Below are 18,700 nucleotides of genomic sequence, written 5' to 3'. Positions count from 1 at the left end.
AGGAGTGTCTGTGCGTTAATTTCATGATATGTAGAAGAAAATAACGCTTAAATGCATATTTGTATAATTTGTATATAGAGTATTTTTAATTTTTTTCCTAAAAAGATTAAAAAATTGACAATAAATGATCGAAACTGAAATCTATTAATATCGTGGCTTCGCTTACCATTAACAAGCATGGCATCAAACATGCGAAGTTTCGAGGGGTCAAATTTCTTTCGCCAGAGGTTGATTTTAGCAACTTTGAGCGGTAAAGCTGTTAAAATAAAAAAGATACGGTCCAAAGATGACGACCCAGGCATCAGAGGTTTGTAAACGGTCTAATTCAAAAGTTGTCCACTTAGGGTAACACTGGTGTGACTCCGTACTGTCAGTCACTGATACCCATTGGCATTGCTTCAGGTGAATCTAAACTAATGAAATGATTAATCTCTCAGTAAAGTAAGACCTTAAACTGGCCTCAGATACACAGCAAATGACTCAATAAAGCCAACTGGGACAAACTTATCCAATAAAACTTGTTTTTAGGGTTGAACCCTGTATATATATCTGTTTTATCTTCTGAAGGTCTTTTTATGCAGAATGTTATACTTATGGAATTTTGATGTTATCTCTAAAATTGAACGAAATATCACAGTTTTATTAAAATAGCGATATTAGGGCAATTGTGTCTTCCCATTTCAGCCAGGAAGCTGTGACCACTGAGTGCTTTTGTGCCTACTTAAAACATACTTTGCCTTGATCAATTTTCATGGGGTTTGTTGCATAAGATCACAAATAATTCTTTACTTTCACAAAGTACAAAAAGTAGGCAGAGAAGATTTTTGTATAGGTTGTTAAACGAGGTGCCTCAGTGGTCGCTGGTCACAGGCTGGCCAGTGATGATACAGGACATGATTGTGGCACCTCTGGTGCATTTTGATATATACCTAACATATAGGTCTATAGACTCTACAACTCTGGTACTCCTGTCCTACAGTATGTATTCAACTTCTACGTAGTAAGTTTCACATGACAATAATGTTTCACAGAAAGAAAGATGTAGGTGCAGAAAAGATGCATTGTGGTTTGGGAGACACCAACTGAAAGGTTTCCAAGCAAACCTCTTAACTTAAACCTTCACCTGTCTTGCACTTCTGAAAAATCACAAATTTTTGTTGCCAATCTGTCCACAAATCACGATAATAATAATGCGAAACTGCTTCAGAAGCCCATTGAATGCCTATCCACAGACATGGAACACGTGAGCCCTACATTATTATGAATAGCTGTCATTGATTGCCCAAAAGAAAAAAAAACAAAAACCAGTAATATGTAGATCACCAGTGGTATTTTATTATATTTTTACTGTACTTCTCTCTTTTATGCTATAGTAAAACAGGAATTATATACTGTAAAATAGAAATGTTGGTGATGAAATTCTGTTTTAAGACTTCATTGTCTCTGTAATAATAACAATGATATTCTTCATTGATATCAAAGTGGGGCATGATAAAAATATAAGCCACAGTTTACCACATTCATGATAAAAAGTAAGAAAATAAACGAAATGGTCCTTTTATCTGCATTTAAAATCAAAATTAAATTTGAGGGAAAAAATTAAGAAACATTATGATTTTGCTAACAAGAAATACATGTCTTATATATTCATGTATCATATTAGAATTGACATGGTATGAATTGATAACATGTAAACCCATACACTAACTTAAAATTTTGAACTGATGATAAGTAACAGTATGTATCATGTTAAAACCTTTTCATTTGCAGAATTTGAAGCTAGTTTTATAAGGCTTCTTGACAAGCTGACCAATGGATCAAGGATAGAAGTGAATGAAACAGGTAAAAATGACAACTGGCATCTTTCAGTTGAGTTTGATTTGACTTCTGAGTATTGTGTTTACAGTGATCATACCTAAATCTGGATATTAGTTAATGTTTCAAGATTATGGTATTAGTACCTGTTGCCTGTAGGGAATCGAGTAATACTAAATAGCTGATTTACATGTATACCTAATATTGATGTGCAATGTTTGAAGCAATAGAAGAACTGAACAATTACAGTAGAAGTTAGCAGCTCAGCATAGCATAAAATTGCTACGTGTTAGCACTCCTTTTAGCTTTTTGATATGTAGTATATTAACGCATGGAGGATATAGTTATAGATAATGTAAAGTGATGTTCTGCTAGTACAACCACCAAGATACATGGATGAAGGTCCTCAGATCTTTTTCTTACCTCTCACCCGCTCAAGTCAAACACTGCTGAAAAGCCAACCAATTTTTGGTAGGCTAGCAGATGAATCTTATTTTCTTGATGGCAAAATTGATTGGCAATGTGGCATTGTTAATTATAGAAATGAAAATATTAAAAATGCATGTAGGTGTGCTAATGCATTGATTTTCATGTTAAGTCCAGCAGTCCATGACAGGTTGAGTGGTATGTACATCACTTACGGTGAAGTCTATATTGCATACCAAGTACATATTTCATTCTTTTAAAACGATTAATTTCTTGATTACTTTACACAACCAAATCTTACATTAATCTATCCAGGAATTAAAAAAAAACAAGTTGAATGTCCTATACCTCTTAGTTTTGTTAATTATATTCTCTATCCGAACTCCAGGCACCTCCATGTTCTACCAACCTGGACTGCTGCCAGGAGGGTCAATAGAACATGACTGCAGTTTACAGAGAGCCATAGGGTATTACCTGGAGGCTTTAGTGTGCTTGGCACCATTTTCCAAGACGCCAATCCATGCCGTCTTGAGGGGAATAACCAATGATCAAATTGATCCATCAGTGAGTATTAAGTAACAGGAGATACTGGTTTAGCTTTATTACAAACACAGGTTGTTTATTATAGACAAAGACAGTAATAACTATTTTTAGTATGTGTATGTGACTTATCTAAACCTTGGGGTTTTAATGGATGGCTGTTCAAATTGTGGCTTTGTAAATATTGTAGCATGTATGTGCTCTTTTTTATTTACTGTTCCACAGTGCCCAAATGGCATAACTTCCAGTAAAGCAATGTATGTATGTATGTATGGATGGATGGATGAGCATGCATTTACTGTCTTTGGTTAAAAAGGAACAAAAACTAATTCATCACCAAAAAAAGAAATGCAAAATAACTGTGAATTTAGAATCAATCAGTTTTGTTTTATTGAATGGCTCTATTTTGGATTTCATGTGCTGAGACAGTGGATGATGTCAAATAATGTATCTGTCATTTTGTTTTATTCAAGGTGGACCAAATAAAGTTATCTACCTTTCCTGTACTGAAGAAGTTTCTTGGCACAGATGAAGGATTGGAATTAAAGGTAAATCATCTAAAGGGCAACAAAACTAGAAATTATCCCTCTATTATCAATCAGTAGATGAAAAAATTCAAAAGGGATGCTTAAAGGCACTAATTTGAAACTTCCAATTTTAAAAAAATCACTTGTTAATTGTATACTTTTGACATTTGGAAACATCCCAAAGTCACATTTTCTGTTATCAAAGTGAAAGGTTTGATTCATCAAGTTATATTCTACCAGTACTAAGATAATGAAAAATACTAATTCTAATACTGGATCTTATGTTGAAACAGAGATCATGATATTTCATAGGGCTCGGGGCCCACAGATTTGGTATTTGGTATCTCAGGCCCCCTTGCTTGTTAAGGCTGGGTTTTTGAGCCCGCTCATGAATGGTCTCTTTCACCTGTGTCTGAGCCAGTCAGGACTCCTTTTTGTCCAGGATCATAACATCATTCATGTCAAAAGTACGGCTGGAGTTTGGTAGGTGCTGAAAGGTATGTGTCACCTGAGCCATGGCATCTGTATTGGTACATGCTGCTCTTTTATTTCCCCCACATGTGAGTCTTGATTTCACTGTCATTACATCTTATACCATACACAGCATTGGACAACTTTTCCTTAGGCCCTGCTTGTTTTTTATTAAAGGTACTCTATATGAGATTTACCTTACAAAATGATTAATTTTTCCTGGGAGTTGGGAGAGAAATCAACTTTATCCTGCTCACAAATAATTGCATGACCAGTCCTTGCACTTTGGTTTTGATGTTTTGTTCCATTTTTAGAGCACCATTTCTTACTGTACATTTCAAAAGGAACTATCGGCATCAGGGACTTTTATTTGTTATTTAGTTTTTAAAGTCTGAAAGATAAGTAGCTTTGCAGGATATGTAGACATAGAAAATTCTACTTTGGGGAATTTTCAAACTTGTACAGTATAACTTCTTATGAGCTCTGTGGAATTACTGTCTATTGCACAACATTGTGAATTTGCCAGGTTTTTAGGTTTCACTTTTGTATTGCCTTCTGAGAGAACATTTCCAGCCCATAGAGTGTCTCCCTAATCCCTAAAAAGTTGACATTACCTCAAAGGTATTTCTTGTTGCATCTCAGGTGATTCCTATTATTTTTTCTATCAAACTTAGTTTTGGGAATAGCGGTGACTCATGGGTGGGGTGGGAAATAAGATAACTGAACAATGAATTATGTACAATGAATGTGTAACAGTATGATGGCAACACCCATTATTTTGAAAAATGGCAAGACAAAATTAGTAGAGATAAAGATGTTTGGAAGAGATATGTATTGGTGGTAGTTAGGATACATCTCATCATATTGCAGGCAGTAATATTTGGCTAGAACAGTTTTTGTTGGTTTTGAATAAAGCCAGTTTATCATTGATATGCAATAAATTTAGCTTTGGGCAGCTTTTTGTTTAATTTGTTGAAATATAAAACCAATTGTTTTTTTTTTCATTTTTTAAGATTCAATACATGTCATGTCTTCATTTTTTATGAAGAACTTTTAGAAAATACTGCTTTATCTCTTGAAAAGCAACTGTCACGCTTCTCATGTTCTGCTTATTAACTGTAATATAATGCTAACCAAGCAACTGAAAGTAACACCCACATTGAACAATGAAGCAAGGAAAAAAGGAATTATAAAGTGAAATGGGAACTGTTCTCATTGTGTGTGTTTGCGTGTGTGTCCGTTATGTGGTGCAGAATAGACTGTTGGAGTTTTACAAACTCAACCCATCTTACGATGGAACACAAAGAAAACTTAATTGAAACAGAACCTTACATAGGTCTTGGTTTGAAACAGGGCGGAGGCCAACTAAAATCAGGAATAAATCAATAGAATGTTGTGTTTCCCTTGAATGTTTCTCTGTGAACAAGAAATGTGATTTTGTGCTTGTGTACTACTGGCTTTCATACTTAAAGGGTGTATGCAAAGAGGAGGTTATTGACTTCACCAAATGAGTCATCTCATCAACATGCTGTATACCAAAAGAAAGATGATGTAATAACTGTTTGTTTCCCCATTTTATTATGCAATATATGGATTGGAAGATATAACATTGACCAATAGTGCCTGTGGTAAATTTAAGGCATCGTTCACATGAAAAATCCAAATTCCAAAAATCTACAAATCCATTGGCGGTATCTAGTGATCATGGTCTGTGCCCTGAATACCCCACCGCGTAATTAACTAGCAGCGTGAGCAAGTAGTTTCCAAAGCTGTAATTAATTCTCGGCTGCGCTCGGAGGAGATTCTGACACCTGAACGCATGCACAGTAGTATCTCTTGCCATCAGATTATGAAGGTTGCACTCATATCTGTCATGTGTATATGGACCTCATTTTCAACATCTTGTTGTTGCACAAAATCGACAAACACATTTTTCAAAGCAACCGCAACTGCCATTTTCTTTCTCTCTAAATTATTACTGCTCATGTGTCCAGGTGTCAAAATCTCCTCCGAGTGCAACGGAGATTAAATTACAGCTTTGGAAGTAAATCGCTCGCTCTGCTAGTTAATTATTCAGGGTACAGACCGTGAACACTAGATACCGCCAATGGTTTTTTGGAATTTGGATTTTTCATGTGAACAATGCCCAAGTTCCCTTCAAGTACATACATATTTAGACAACACAGTTGGGGAGCCCATTGGACTTGAACTAAAGTGCATCTCAAATTCATTATTTTCGAATTAGCAAGCATATGTTAAATTGTTGTCTGATGTCTCTTATCATTGACTTCTTTCAGATAATCAAACGTGGGGCAGCCCCTGAAGGAGGAGGGGAGGTTATCTTTAAGTGTCCCACCAGACAGAAACTACGCCCAGTTCAGTTCACAGATCCAGGCAAAGTGAAGAGAATACGGGGTGTGGCGTATCTTTAATAAGAAGTAAATAACTAAGATTCTTGGATGAATTGAAAGATAAGATTTAAGTCTAAACAGATATATTACAATTTATATAAACTGGTTTGAATTTGTTTATATATTTTGCATCTTTAACATAAAGCACGATGATTTTTCTGGGATGAAAAGAGGTCCTCCTTCAGGTTTAAAATTCAGATCAGGTATTTTTTGGAAGTAACTGTTTCTGCCTTCACTCAAAAGTGTCAGCAATGGTCAAAAGTGAACTTGAAAGTAGTTGAGTTAAACATGTAACATGAAATGAAGAATTAAGCCTCCTTAACCAGTTGTCAGCTGGGCAACACGTGTGTCTCCTGCAGTTACAAACAGAATGGTGGATTCTGTAAGAAGTGTTTTAAACCAGTGTTTAGCTGATATATACATATACACCGATCATCAAAAAGGAAGTCAATCTGGAAAGTAAGTTTGCATTCATGTAGATTTTTTTAAATGACAGTTTTCCATAGTGTTTAAGATTCAAGTACTTCTTTTAAAAAGCATGCTTAACTAAAAAAAATATATGCACTTTTGCACAAGTGTATTTTGTTGCATTGATAAATTCACAAACAGTAGTTGAACACCTTGGTAATTGATGACAAGTTGACTACAATCCATTCACTTGCCAATGTTTTTTAAACAGACTATTTTGTTTTATAGGTCTCCAGGCTTTGGTTTAACACTTGTTGCAGAGACAACTAATGGTGCTTTCCTAACAGCTGAGCTTGCTTCCAATGTCAAAGGCTCTGAGGCAGGGCCTACAGTTCCTGAGGATTTGGGAAAAGACGCTGCCAAACACTTATTGAAGGAAATACACAGGGTAGGTGTTTTTTTTTCAGGATGTGTCTACAGAAACCATTAACATTTTGCAGAAAATTAGATCTCTGTCAAGGGTGTTGAACCATATTGAATTTAGAAAAAAAATGCCAGCTTCCTCAAGTGAAATTGCACCTAGAAAAAGATCATCACATTTATATGTAAGTTATCCCTGTGCTATTTGGCAATTGGAAAAGTAATTTAGCCTTGACCAATTAACATAATTACATTTACATTGGTTTAGAGAAATGTTGATAACAGATTGAATTTCTGGTCATAAACTGCTGTATTACTGTCTGGCTTTCTGTTGCTGCAACCGCTCTTTGATATAACGGGAAAAGCAGTGACATGTTGTTTTGTTCAGTGTAATTCTGTCTTCTCTACAGAGCCTAAGATGGCATAGCGAAAAGCAGAGGATCTCTATTTTATTCATAGTGGTTAATTTTCGTGTCTAGGTGGCTTCCAACAAAGAGTCATGACACTTTCTACTAAGATTTCCCAGATGGTTTTTATTTTTTAATTGAAATAAGTGCCTAGGAGTATTCTCATTGCTCAGGATGACTTTGTAATATTGTAAGTCACTGGGAACAATAACTGCATTAAATATTAAGTCCAGCAGTTTATGATGAAGACTCATGTTGAGATTTTTTAATAAGTGTGAATTGAGAAAAAACTGCAAAATATAACTGGTGAGAAGTGACTACTGTCTAGTAGACTGGAAAAGGATAAATTATTGCCATTTTATTTTACAGTTGACAAATTGTGAACATGAATTTAAAAATCATTTTGTTGTTCAGCTCATTGGTTTTTCATATATCTGGAGGTCTTTGATTGTAAACTTGTTAGTATTTAAATGCAATTGGATTACTTTAAAGCAGAGCACATGCAGTTGCTGTTACTTAAGAGATTAAAGTGAAGCCCACTGCTGCCCGAGAATCCTAGTGTGTAAATTGTGCTGAAGCTCAGTGTCTGCAGAGGCAATGACATTATCTCCTTGATATGATGTAATCAAAGAAGACACCAAAGATGGGTTTATTATTTGTGTGAAGTGGGATACTTTGACAAAAAAAACTTCTTTGGTTGAGTGAGAGGAGATGAAGTGTGTCTTACAGTCTTGGCCTATAATTAAGGACCTTTTCACATCATGCATTACAAGTATCTGCATTGAAATACTTAGGGAGATTGACAACTGAGTAGAAGGGCTGTTATGCAAGAAAGGCACCTACAGTGTGCTTGAAATATGGCCAGTTCACCAGATTAATTTTGACTGGTTCAAACAGTTGGAAGCAAACTTATGAATGTGAGAAAAAAAACATGTAGTATAATTACTTGTTAGGACAAGTCCATGGGCGGATCCAGAGATATTTTCTGACAGTCTTCCAAAATATCTTTGTTAATTTGTCCTCAATTTTTGACCGTCTTCCGACAGAAAATATTAGATACCCGTCAATGTAAACTTAAAAATCTGACCGTCTTCCGGAAGACCCAGAAGACGACCTAAATCCGCCCCTGAAGTCTAAGAGTTTTGATACGTGTAACTTACAATGTAAAAATGGCCTTACTGATTTCATGTCCAAATTGTCAAAATGTTCTGTTGTTATATGAAAGGGCTTCTACCGTTTAACAGTTAGAGTTAGATCAGGCATTTCTTGTATTTTTTACTATGAATAAAAATATTATTTTTTAGTAGGGGCAGTGTCCTATAACTTCAAAAGCTGCAACATGCCTTTGGGCATTAGCATAGGCTATGTATAAAGAAAATGAAACTCAGATTCTGCCCTTTCAAGCTGATTAAATGAAAGCTATGTTTTTTTTTTAGGTTTCAGCTCCATTAGTCTTGATTCACTCATTATTTTCAAAACATTAACTTCGACAGATTTGTCGCCCTTGAAATGCAATCTGTTTCGTTGACAACCCTTAATTAATCAATTTTGAAACTCTATTACATTTAAGAAGCCAGTTAATTTTCTTTGCCACATTTTGAAACTACACGAGAATATACAAGCTTATAGTGTGTTATGCTATAATTACACATAATAGTGATGGCACTTTGTATAAATGATCAATTAGATATTAATATTATGCATTAATTACTCATGATGTGATTGTGAGCACATTTTGTTAAGGTTTGATTGTAAATTATATTTGATGATTATGAAACATATCACAAAAAGTTTTTAGAAGAACTATCGATTTTTTTTAAAGACACATGCTTTGAGTTATTTATTATTATTATTATTATTATTATTATTATTATTATTATTATTATTATTTAGTTCAAACTTCTTGTAATTACTTCCAGTGAAAGCTTAGAATTTGTTGTCTCAGTACCGGAGTACCTGGGTTACTTTTATGACATAAAAGATGCTACAAAGAAGCAAGTCTTTAGAGCATATTTGCCACTATCATTTAACAATTATTTTCAGGTAAATCAAACTGAGGACTGTTGCATAGATAATTTATAATAAATAGTTCTTCTCTTTCCTTTGGAATACTACTATATAAAGTTGAGGTTGATATTCGCTGCTTGGTCATGTTTATTTGACAGGACAACCTGTTGGTGATGTTCATTCTCTTGGGAAATGTTGCTTCTTTCTTTTGACTAAGTATTTATTTTCACCAATTAATGTGTGTAAAGTGACATTGGCTAGGTCTACAGTAAGTAGCTTACACGTAAATTATTGAAAGTCATACCCAAATAGTGTGAACTTGGATTTATTTGTAGTGTTTTGTTGGAAACTAATGTGCTGGTTGACAAATGATGTTGACAATGTGGAGACACTTTTCCCGGAAATCACTTAACCACGTCTAAGTGCAATTTGAGACAGATAGAGATAGAAGGGTATGAGGTTGGTTTTTTATGGAGTTGGGATTAAGAGATAAAGATTTTGAAGCACTGTTCTATTGAGGTTTTTATAATTAATTTTGAGCTTTTTCTCTTTTTCACAGTTAGTTTTTTAATTTCTTATTAATTATGTTGCCTTCGTTAATTGGTTCATCTATTATTTTGATAAAGATGGTATTATCTATATTTTAATAGAAGAAAACAGAAGAAAGTATACTCACTTTTTGAAAGAATTATCAATATCATTTCTGCAAAGTGAGCATCTCTGTGTAATGACATTCAAATAAATCAAAAATCAAAATTACAGGCACTTCATTTTCACTATGAGTCTTGTTGCTGGCAACTTGGCCATCCTGTTTGATCAGATAAATTGTTAGATGTTGACATTATTTCTGTGACAGATGATGGTTCTGATTAGCTGGAAGAAACCAAACACTTGGATTCTTTGAATTTGATAAGTATCCACATTAGTTGTTGTTCAGATGTGGCTGACTTTTGTCAACAATAAAAAGCAAGCAGGTATTCAGTGCTATTACATAACAGTCCAGAAATAATGGGTCATTTGATATGTTCTCTGTAATGTGTCTCATACCCTCACATCCAATCATGCAAAAATCATACAATTTGCAGATTCTTTTTTTTTTTAAGTAACTGTGGACTAGACACAATTTATAGAGAGCAGTTTTTTTTTTTTATATATGTATGTAAAGGGTGTTCAAAGAATTCTCCTGGTAGGTTAATTCTTATAGTGTAATATTTGTATTGGTTTCCTATTATGGCTCAAAATTGGAAACTTCTTTTTAATTTTCATGTGGATAATGCAATCTCATATTTCCATGATTCAGTTTTTCAGTCTTAAATTGCATATGGAAAATCCAAGACAGACACAGTTAGCCAGATTCATACCACATGTAACTGCCCCAGATGTGTGATAATAGCCTAATTAAAAAACACTGAAACATTGGAGCAGCTACACAACTTTCATCTCTACCAAAGACCCTTCTTACTGTGCCAAAATTGGACATCTTCTTTCATCCAGTTTTATAACAGCTGGAAGAGTCTCTGGTAGAAAGAAATGCAACTTCATGTACTTTGCAACTTAAATTGTTAATTACTAATAAACTGAAAGCTAAATATGATAGCAATAGACTACCAAAATTTTACTGAAGATATTTAAAGTCACTATGACAAATTTTTTTAGAAAAAAGCACGACTCTTTGGTAATATGTTTGGTGTATTGATCATTCCAGGGTGGCTGTGTAGATTCTTCCAGTCAGAGTTTAGCAGTGTTATTAATGTGTCTTGGACAGCAAGACGTCTCCAAAATACTGACCGGACCTCTAACACCATACACGTGAGTTTCTGCTTCCTTTTTATCTTACAGATCTAGTGACTAATGTCTTTAAATGTTAAATTCAGGCTGAATTTCTCTTTCTGTAGCTGTACTGTTTGTCTATTTGAAATCTAACCGAGTATCATTTTGTCACCCTTTTCTTTCAGGGCTATATGTCTGTCAGCTATTCTGTGTCTGTCTGTCTGTCTGTCTCATTGAAAATCCACCCCATTACAGAAGTACAGTTATCTTTTCTCTTCCTTTTTCGAGCACATTTATTTGAAGTACCTTAAATTTCTTGTTGGCCTGGGGGTTAGGTGGGGATTGCTTTTCATCAGAACTTCCATTAACTGTGGTAAGATGATGAAGCTTCAAAGTTGTCCTAAAATGCTGGTCTTTCACCAGTTAATAAACCTCAAGGACATAGATTCAACTTTGGCAAATGTTAGTCTTCCTTTTCTTTTAAAAAATATCCATCAAGTTCTTATGTACAACTGAATGAATTTGTAGTATGTGTGAGTGTCCTAAGGGTATCCATTGTACAAGTAGTAAGTGGTGTAGGCTTGTATTTCTTCAGCATTTATATGCACATCTGTTTTAAAGTGTATTTTAATGCTTTTCTTTGTATACTTTAATATTTCCTTTATGTGCACAGTACAGTTATAGTGGATTATATTGGAAGTGCCCTATTTATCACATTCTTTTAAATTTTCTCTCTCTTTTGTTTCAGAATCCAGTTTTTAAGGCACATAAAAGACTTTTTTGGAGTTACTTTTAAGATAGAAACAAAATCGAACAAAGGAACTGATGACAATGAGGAAGAGCTTAACACTGGAGGGGACAAACTTGTCCTGACTTGTGTTGGTGTTGGCTATACAAACCTCAGCAAAGTCATTCTCTGACCTCAGCGCCATTCAATCAATTTTCACTATCTGATTTGGCCAGAGCAGATATGTGCCCCCAGCCATAATGCAGTATTCCAAATCTACAGGGGCAGTTTGACATTTAACTGGGAGGCTCAACGGGGCATATTTCTCCTCTTTAAATTATGGCTTTTTCATAATGAAGACAAAGCATTCCCCCAACTCCTACAAGAGTTTTCCTTGTTTCCAAAGCACGGTCTTTGTTTCAGCTAATAAGTATATTATTCAGGTAAATTATTGGCTTTTTTTTAAAGTGGAAAGCTGTATATTTCATTTGATGTCTCCCAAATGTACCCCTTGACAACATAATTTGCCACATGGTATGAGCCCTGGGGATGAATGCTACCGGCCTTTACAGAGGAAGCTTGCCTGTGTCAAATCCATTTTTGTTGTTGTGTTAAATTAATTTGAAAAGAAGTTATTGTAAGTTTATTTGCCTTGTTTGTTGTACGTATAGTAAGGGATTTAATAGTGACGATGAATGATGGAATTTCTCAATCGTATCCATTATCTCTATACAATTTGCTTGAAAAGATTGAAAGTAACTTAAGCAACATGCTCTTTTAATTTAAACATGAACAAAAAATATAAACTTTATCTACTGTATTAGTACATTGTGTGGAATTAATGTATATTTGATTTCAATAACCTCCGAACTATGGTATAATAGCCATTACATGCGCTGGAAATTAAAATATTGTGAATGAGAAATAGTTTGATAAAAAGTGATCTAAACAAAGATTTTGATAACTTAAATTTCTTCTGATTAAGTAAATGGTATTGATCGATTTGATAACTTGAAGCGACTGCTGTTAAATTTTTTTCTATAAATGATGCGAACAAACATCCAAGACATAACACTGCTATATGTATTTTTCCTTTATGGTGGACACGACGACATAGACATCTGGTTATTTGACGTGGAACACAAGGCTTTAGTGTGGAACTGTTATCAAACACAGGACCCGAAAAAGAAAATAAGGAAGAGTATTAAAAAAGACGTTGTGGGGGCAACTTTTCAGACTTGCAGAAATGTGGGGACTCGTGGGAGATTGCGTAACGCGTGCCTTGTCGTTTTGACCACATTTACCAAGCAAAACTGGAAACGTGAACTCTTTTATAGTAATTAAGTTATCTGTATCTAGTAGATGGTATTGATTGAATTTGCTTCAAACAGATCTGGGAGTATGGTCATTAAGAGATGTGCAACATTTCCTGTCTATTTAGCCGTGACAATTTATCAATCGAATGGGCAAGAAACAATGGGCGAGCACGTGCGCGCGCACACACACAAAACAAAGCAAAAAACGTGAAATCCGACTGCATCAGTCGGTATTGTATGAAAATTTCCTATAGATAATAATTTTCATGGAAAACCAGAATGACTAATTCAAAGCAAAAAAAACTTGCCCAAGCGAAAGACCCCTTGTCCGCAACACGGACTTTGTCATTTTGATCACATGTCAAAAGCAGAGCTGGAAACGTGAACTCTTTTATGGTAATTAAGTTATCTGTATCTAGTAGATGGTATTGATTGAATTTACTTCAAACAGATCTGGGAGTATGGTCATTAAGAGAAATGCGACGTTTCCCATCTATTTAGCTGCAACAATTCATCATTGGGTATTGGCAAGAACGAGTGGACGAGTGCACAAAGTGAAATCCTACTGCGTAATCCCCAACAAAGAAAATCATTTCCCTCGTTCACCCCTCCTTTTACTGTGTAATTGCAACCCCCGCCTTGCCTCCCACCAAAAAAAGTCTCAATTATTTTTTCAATAACGACCAATTTTCACTTTTCTTACGATTATTTATCATCACAGACAGACGGAACCTTCATGTATTTATGGTATCATCTAAACACTAATGAAATAACATAGGTCTAGGGCTTGATCTCGAAGGAAGACACCAGCATATGAGTGATAGGATCTTCGTATATAATGAACACAAATAAGGCCCATTAATAAACTAAAAGGAACACCAAAGATCCGCCCGGTATTAGGCTCTGTGTTACCTTTTATTCCTGTATAATTACCAGGGGGTCGCACTGGTGAATCATTTATCATAATTAAGCCACACCTTGTCGTGCGGCGTTGAAGGGAGCTTGAAGACGAAGTAACCAGAAAGGAAATATTCCAAGAATGCCATATTTATTTTGCATATTATATAAATACACCCAGCAGCTGAGAGAGAAATGGAATGCAGTGAAGAGCGCTTTGGCTGAATTACAGCAGTTCCTTATATTACCACGTATCGGCAGTGCTGACTGTGCGGTTCTCCGCTGAGAGCGATCATTCGTTACTTGTGATCCAGTTTTAAGTGGAGATGACATGCGATTACGTACAAATGATATAGACTGGATAAAAGAGACGTGCTGAAGGCTACACACACTGTGATTTTACACTATTAACGCTAAGTGTTTCCCATTTATTACAAACATGACAGAAGCATTGACTGAGAGCCTGCCTATTACTCTAGCTAAAGGCTACGTAATGAAAGACATAGTAAGATAAACGACCATTTGGCGCTCGATTGTTGTCACCCGTTTCATTTGTCACTTACTTTTGCAGTGGTCAAAGTATTCTTACATAAGGACCTTTTTTGTTATTCTGTCCGCGGTTACAATTGCAGTACAAAGTTAAACGACAAGATTATTCCAGCGTTATGGAGGTTTGAAGATACCCCTCAACCCCTGTTTTGTGATGTAGCTGTAGCAAACACATCGGTTGTGGCGGTTGTTTTTGGTAGTGATCCATTATTTAAATGATAAGGAGAATAAAACTGTCTTGTTGGATCTTTGCGCTTTTTGAGTGCTTTTCTAGTTGTAATTCCGTTGAAAGCTTCCCGACGTTCACTCGAAAAAAAAAAAAAAAACGCTGATCTGCTGGCAAGTAATCACATATACTAAACCACCTGAGTCTTCAGGTGCATATTGCGTGCGTGCTGCAAATCCAGGGTCCAAAACTTAATAAGGAATGAAAGTCCCTTTGCATAAGCAAAAGTTGGTTAACATTTTTTCCAATATAATAATTCAAAATACTATTATCTAGCACTTGTGAACAAACTGATAGAGGATACCAGTCAGATAGTGAAAGGCCGTTATTATTTGCCTCCTAACACTGTCGATTTCCGTTAACTGGTGAAAGTAATAGTAATGTTGAAATTGAACTGCGTGCAGCTGTTATATCTTGTGTAAGAATTCAGAAACCTTATAGTAAATTTAAAAATGACGACCATATGGAATAAATGTCACGTTCGATGTAAAATTGGTTGTTAAGTAAAACTGCGTATGCAGCCTTCTGTGGTAAGCAATGTTTCGTGATTATTAGGGATATACCCTAAACAGCAACTATCCCCAGTTTTCAACTACCGTCAAAATTCTATTTTCTGAGATATTGTCCCATTGTTCCTGGAAAGCATGGCGGAGTTCGTCCAGATTGGTCCAGTTGGTCTCTTCCATACATTTGCTCCAATTCATCCCAATAGTCCACCCCATTAAAGACCGCCATGAGTCCAGGGGAACCGAACCTGGCCATTGATCACTTTGCTGCCAAATACCATGTACCCCATCGATGGTAAATGAGTCTGTAGACTTGCTGGGGAACGTCCCTTGGAAGTGTAGAGTTTTGGCGATAATTAGCTTTGTCTTTTCAATGGATTTTTTTTATTTCTAAATATGTCACTGTAGAACGTCATCAGATTTGAATATGTGTTTTTCCCCTTTTCTTTGAATACACGTTGGCAAGATATGGGTATTTACACCGGTATTTTTTTATACTCTAAGTCATGTTAGATATAGTATCTGAAGTAAAAAAAAAACACAATAACACTATTTAAAACGGTTTGCAACTGCAGTATGATGATTTGTAAACAAAAAGAAGAAGTTTGAGGTGTGACAACCTTTTTGATCAATAGTGTACATGTATATAGAATATCACGTTGCAGCCAATGGGAATAATAGAGAAATGAATCAAATGATACAGATTTGCGCCTCGCAGCAAAAGAAAGATGTATTAATCTCACAAGCTATTATTTTTTCTCTGAGCAAAGAAACATTCTATTTGTGGAATGTAATCAACCGGCTACTTTAGCATTATCAACTCTAGTGGTATTTTCAATGCCTTTCATAGTCTTAACTTGGAAGCATTTTTTCATGCTTTAAATTGAAGCATCTTAGTCATGCATTTTGACTATCGATTTTAAGGTGTTGTTTCATTCGCATTTGGAGAGTCACAGAGTTGCAGTTCCTGCCTTTGTTTATCATTATTTCACGACTTATCTATGAAGATCCTTTGCTGCAAAACCCATTTTTCTTGGTAAGGGTTTTCTATGCCAATCGGAAAGGGATGAGATACGCGATTAACACTTAAATAAATGGAGTACTTTCTTAATCTTATGACCTATAGAACTCACTTATATAATTTGATCGTTAATCAAACAGAGACCAAGCAACTCTGAAACTCGGGATAGGGAAATTATGATATGAGGTAGCTAAAACCTACCCTGAGTGTCAGAGCAACGTAAAAGCTAGCTTGTTAAATATATACCTTGTGATGGAGTCGCTTTTACTAATAATTACCTGGTATTGCGACATGGGTTATATATGAAATCAAGATCGAGCTGGCAATACCGGAATCTAGAACCTAGGGTACTAAAACCAACATCGTACGATTCTTTGATAGCGAAACTTTCCTTTAAGTTTTGTTGATAGTGCGTCAGGATTTCTATTTCACTGTTTTCATGGGGATTTAAAACACGACGGCAATTTTAATCCCAACAGAAAAATCTTTTTATCACTTTGAGTAGTGTTAACAAATGTATGCGTCAAGGACCCCCAGCTTCGGTGTTAATGGCCACCCTGAGCATGTGTATTTGTCACAGTAAAGATGCAAATCTAAGCGGGTTTTCAGGCCGCCTTGGCGAGGTGGCAGAAGGAATTTTACCTAGGCTAGCTAGTTTAAAAACAATTCGAAATGTGCAATACTGCCACTCCCTACAACCTCTCTGAGAGGAAGAAATTATTCCATAATCGGACTCTGTTCATTGTGGATGCCTGAGCATAATCCTTACGACTTTCTGTTTTAGTACATACCTGTACATATATGTAATGCAATACAACAGGTAGAACGTACAGCAAAACATGTGCTGCCTCCCTTTTTCATTGTCACTTATTGCACATCTAACACATGTACAACTAAACAAGAAATAAAACTGCCAGTTTTTTGTTTACTTCTTTTTAAATTCAGTGTTGCATATTAATGCTTTCAGATATTTAAATAAAACTGAAACTGAGTGATTTAATACTTTCAATTTTGAGGTTTATGTTTTAGTTATCCCATATTCTACTATAACTTTTTCTTTGTCGTATGACTTTCCGAAAAATAAATAGATTTACAGTTTTTTTATACAGCTGAATTAGACTCAACCGATAAGTTTAACAAGGGCTGCATCATGCGTTTTGTATATGTATGTATTGTTTATTGTAGTGTAACAAATACTTAATAATGAGATGGTATGTAATATAATGTTCAAATGGTCTTATAATTAAAATAAAGTCAATCTTTTGAACATTCTCCAAACGACAGTTAAGCACAAAGGTATTATTTGTAATTTGCCTAGACAAAATCACAACTGCCATTCTGGTATTGTCAAGGCAAAGTATCGTTTGGTATATCGCCAATGCAGATTGAAAATCTGCCTGAATTTGCAACTCAGTTTTGGCATATTCATTGGCACAGTTTAGGACGAGTTAGAATCACAATCATGGACTCGGATATAGATTAAGATGATTTTAGGCTGGTAAAAAGGGGCCTATTGTTTTCCATTTGTAGATGGGAGGGTTAAAATTGAAGTCAGCACCCCTTCCCGCTATCCTTCATCCGTCATGATAAAACAATGCTCATTAATTCTTATTCCGCGCGGAACAGAACAAGGATCAAAGTTCGTTTGTCTGATACCTTTGAGGATTGCAGAAAGTGATTAGGGATCTGTTTTCCTGAAACTTGAATCTTCTTGGGATCCAGATTAAGACAAATGCATTGGCGCTCCACCATTGCGTAATTTATATATACTGTACTACTTGGCATGTGTTTATACCGTGTAGGCCTACTTATTTTCGTCTTCTTTCGTGCTGCTTTTACGTCGATAATAGAGAGTTTCGGCAGGACGTTGAACGTGTACGTGTACGTACGAGTCATCTTGCTGGGGTTGTCCATTTGATAGCAAACAAGATGGCGATATTGGGTTTTACTGGGCATCTATAAGTAAAATGGTAATATTGTGGCTGGCATTTAGAGGATCTTATTTCTGATTTTACCGTGTACTGTTTTATCAATTGTTAACACGCATTAAACAGAAAAGACACACATTTCGCAAGGTTCTAATCAAATACGTAATAGTTTTATTTGACAGACAAAAGTGTACATGCCAACGGCTTGGCGTTTGTTATTTCTTATTCATCACCTGAAATAAGTAGATTTAAGGCAAATGCTTGCTCATTAAACACATTACAATTATAGTACTTGTGCAATTATGTAGTCCTAAATCAACCCCTTCTT

At 35.4% G+C, this 18,700-nt stretch overlaps 1 protein-coding gene across 1 annotated transcript; it reads left to right on the top strand.

The window, feature by feature from the left end:
• Positions 1–143: 143 nt before the first annotated feature.
• On the top strand, positions 144–12,749 carry LOC106168476 (RNA 3'-terminal phosphate cyclase-like protein). The gene is made up of 9 exons (XM_013547545.3): positions 144–307; positions 1,771–1,842; positions 2,630–2,805; positions 3,255–3,329; positions 6,077–6,201; positions 6,524–6,649; positions 6,887–7,046; positions 11,138–11,241; positions 11,951–12,749. The coding sequence occupies exons 1-9, from the start codon at positions 178–180 to the stop codon at positions 12,120–12,122; spliced, it is 1,140 nt and encodes a 379-aa protein (XP_013402999.3). The 5' UTR covers positions 144–177; the 3' UTR covers positions 12,123–12,749.
• Positions 12,750–18,700: the final 5,951 nt, after the last annotated feature.

Source organism: Lingula anatina, chromosome 1 (genome assembly GCF_051362555.1).
Source record: "Lingula anatina isolate TDL-2025a chromosome 1, LinAna3.0, whole genome shotgun sequence".
NCBI lineage: Eukaryota > Metazoa > Brachiopoda > Lingulata > Lingulida > Lingulidae > Lingula > Lingula anatina.
Note: the sequence above shows the minus strand (reverse complement) of the source record. Positions and strands in the feature narration are given on the sequence as shown.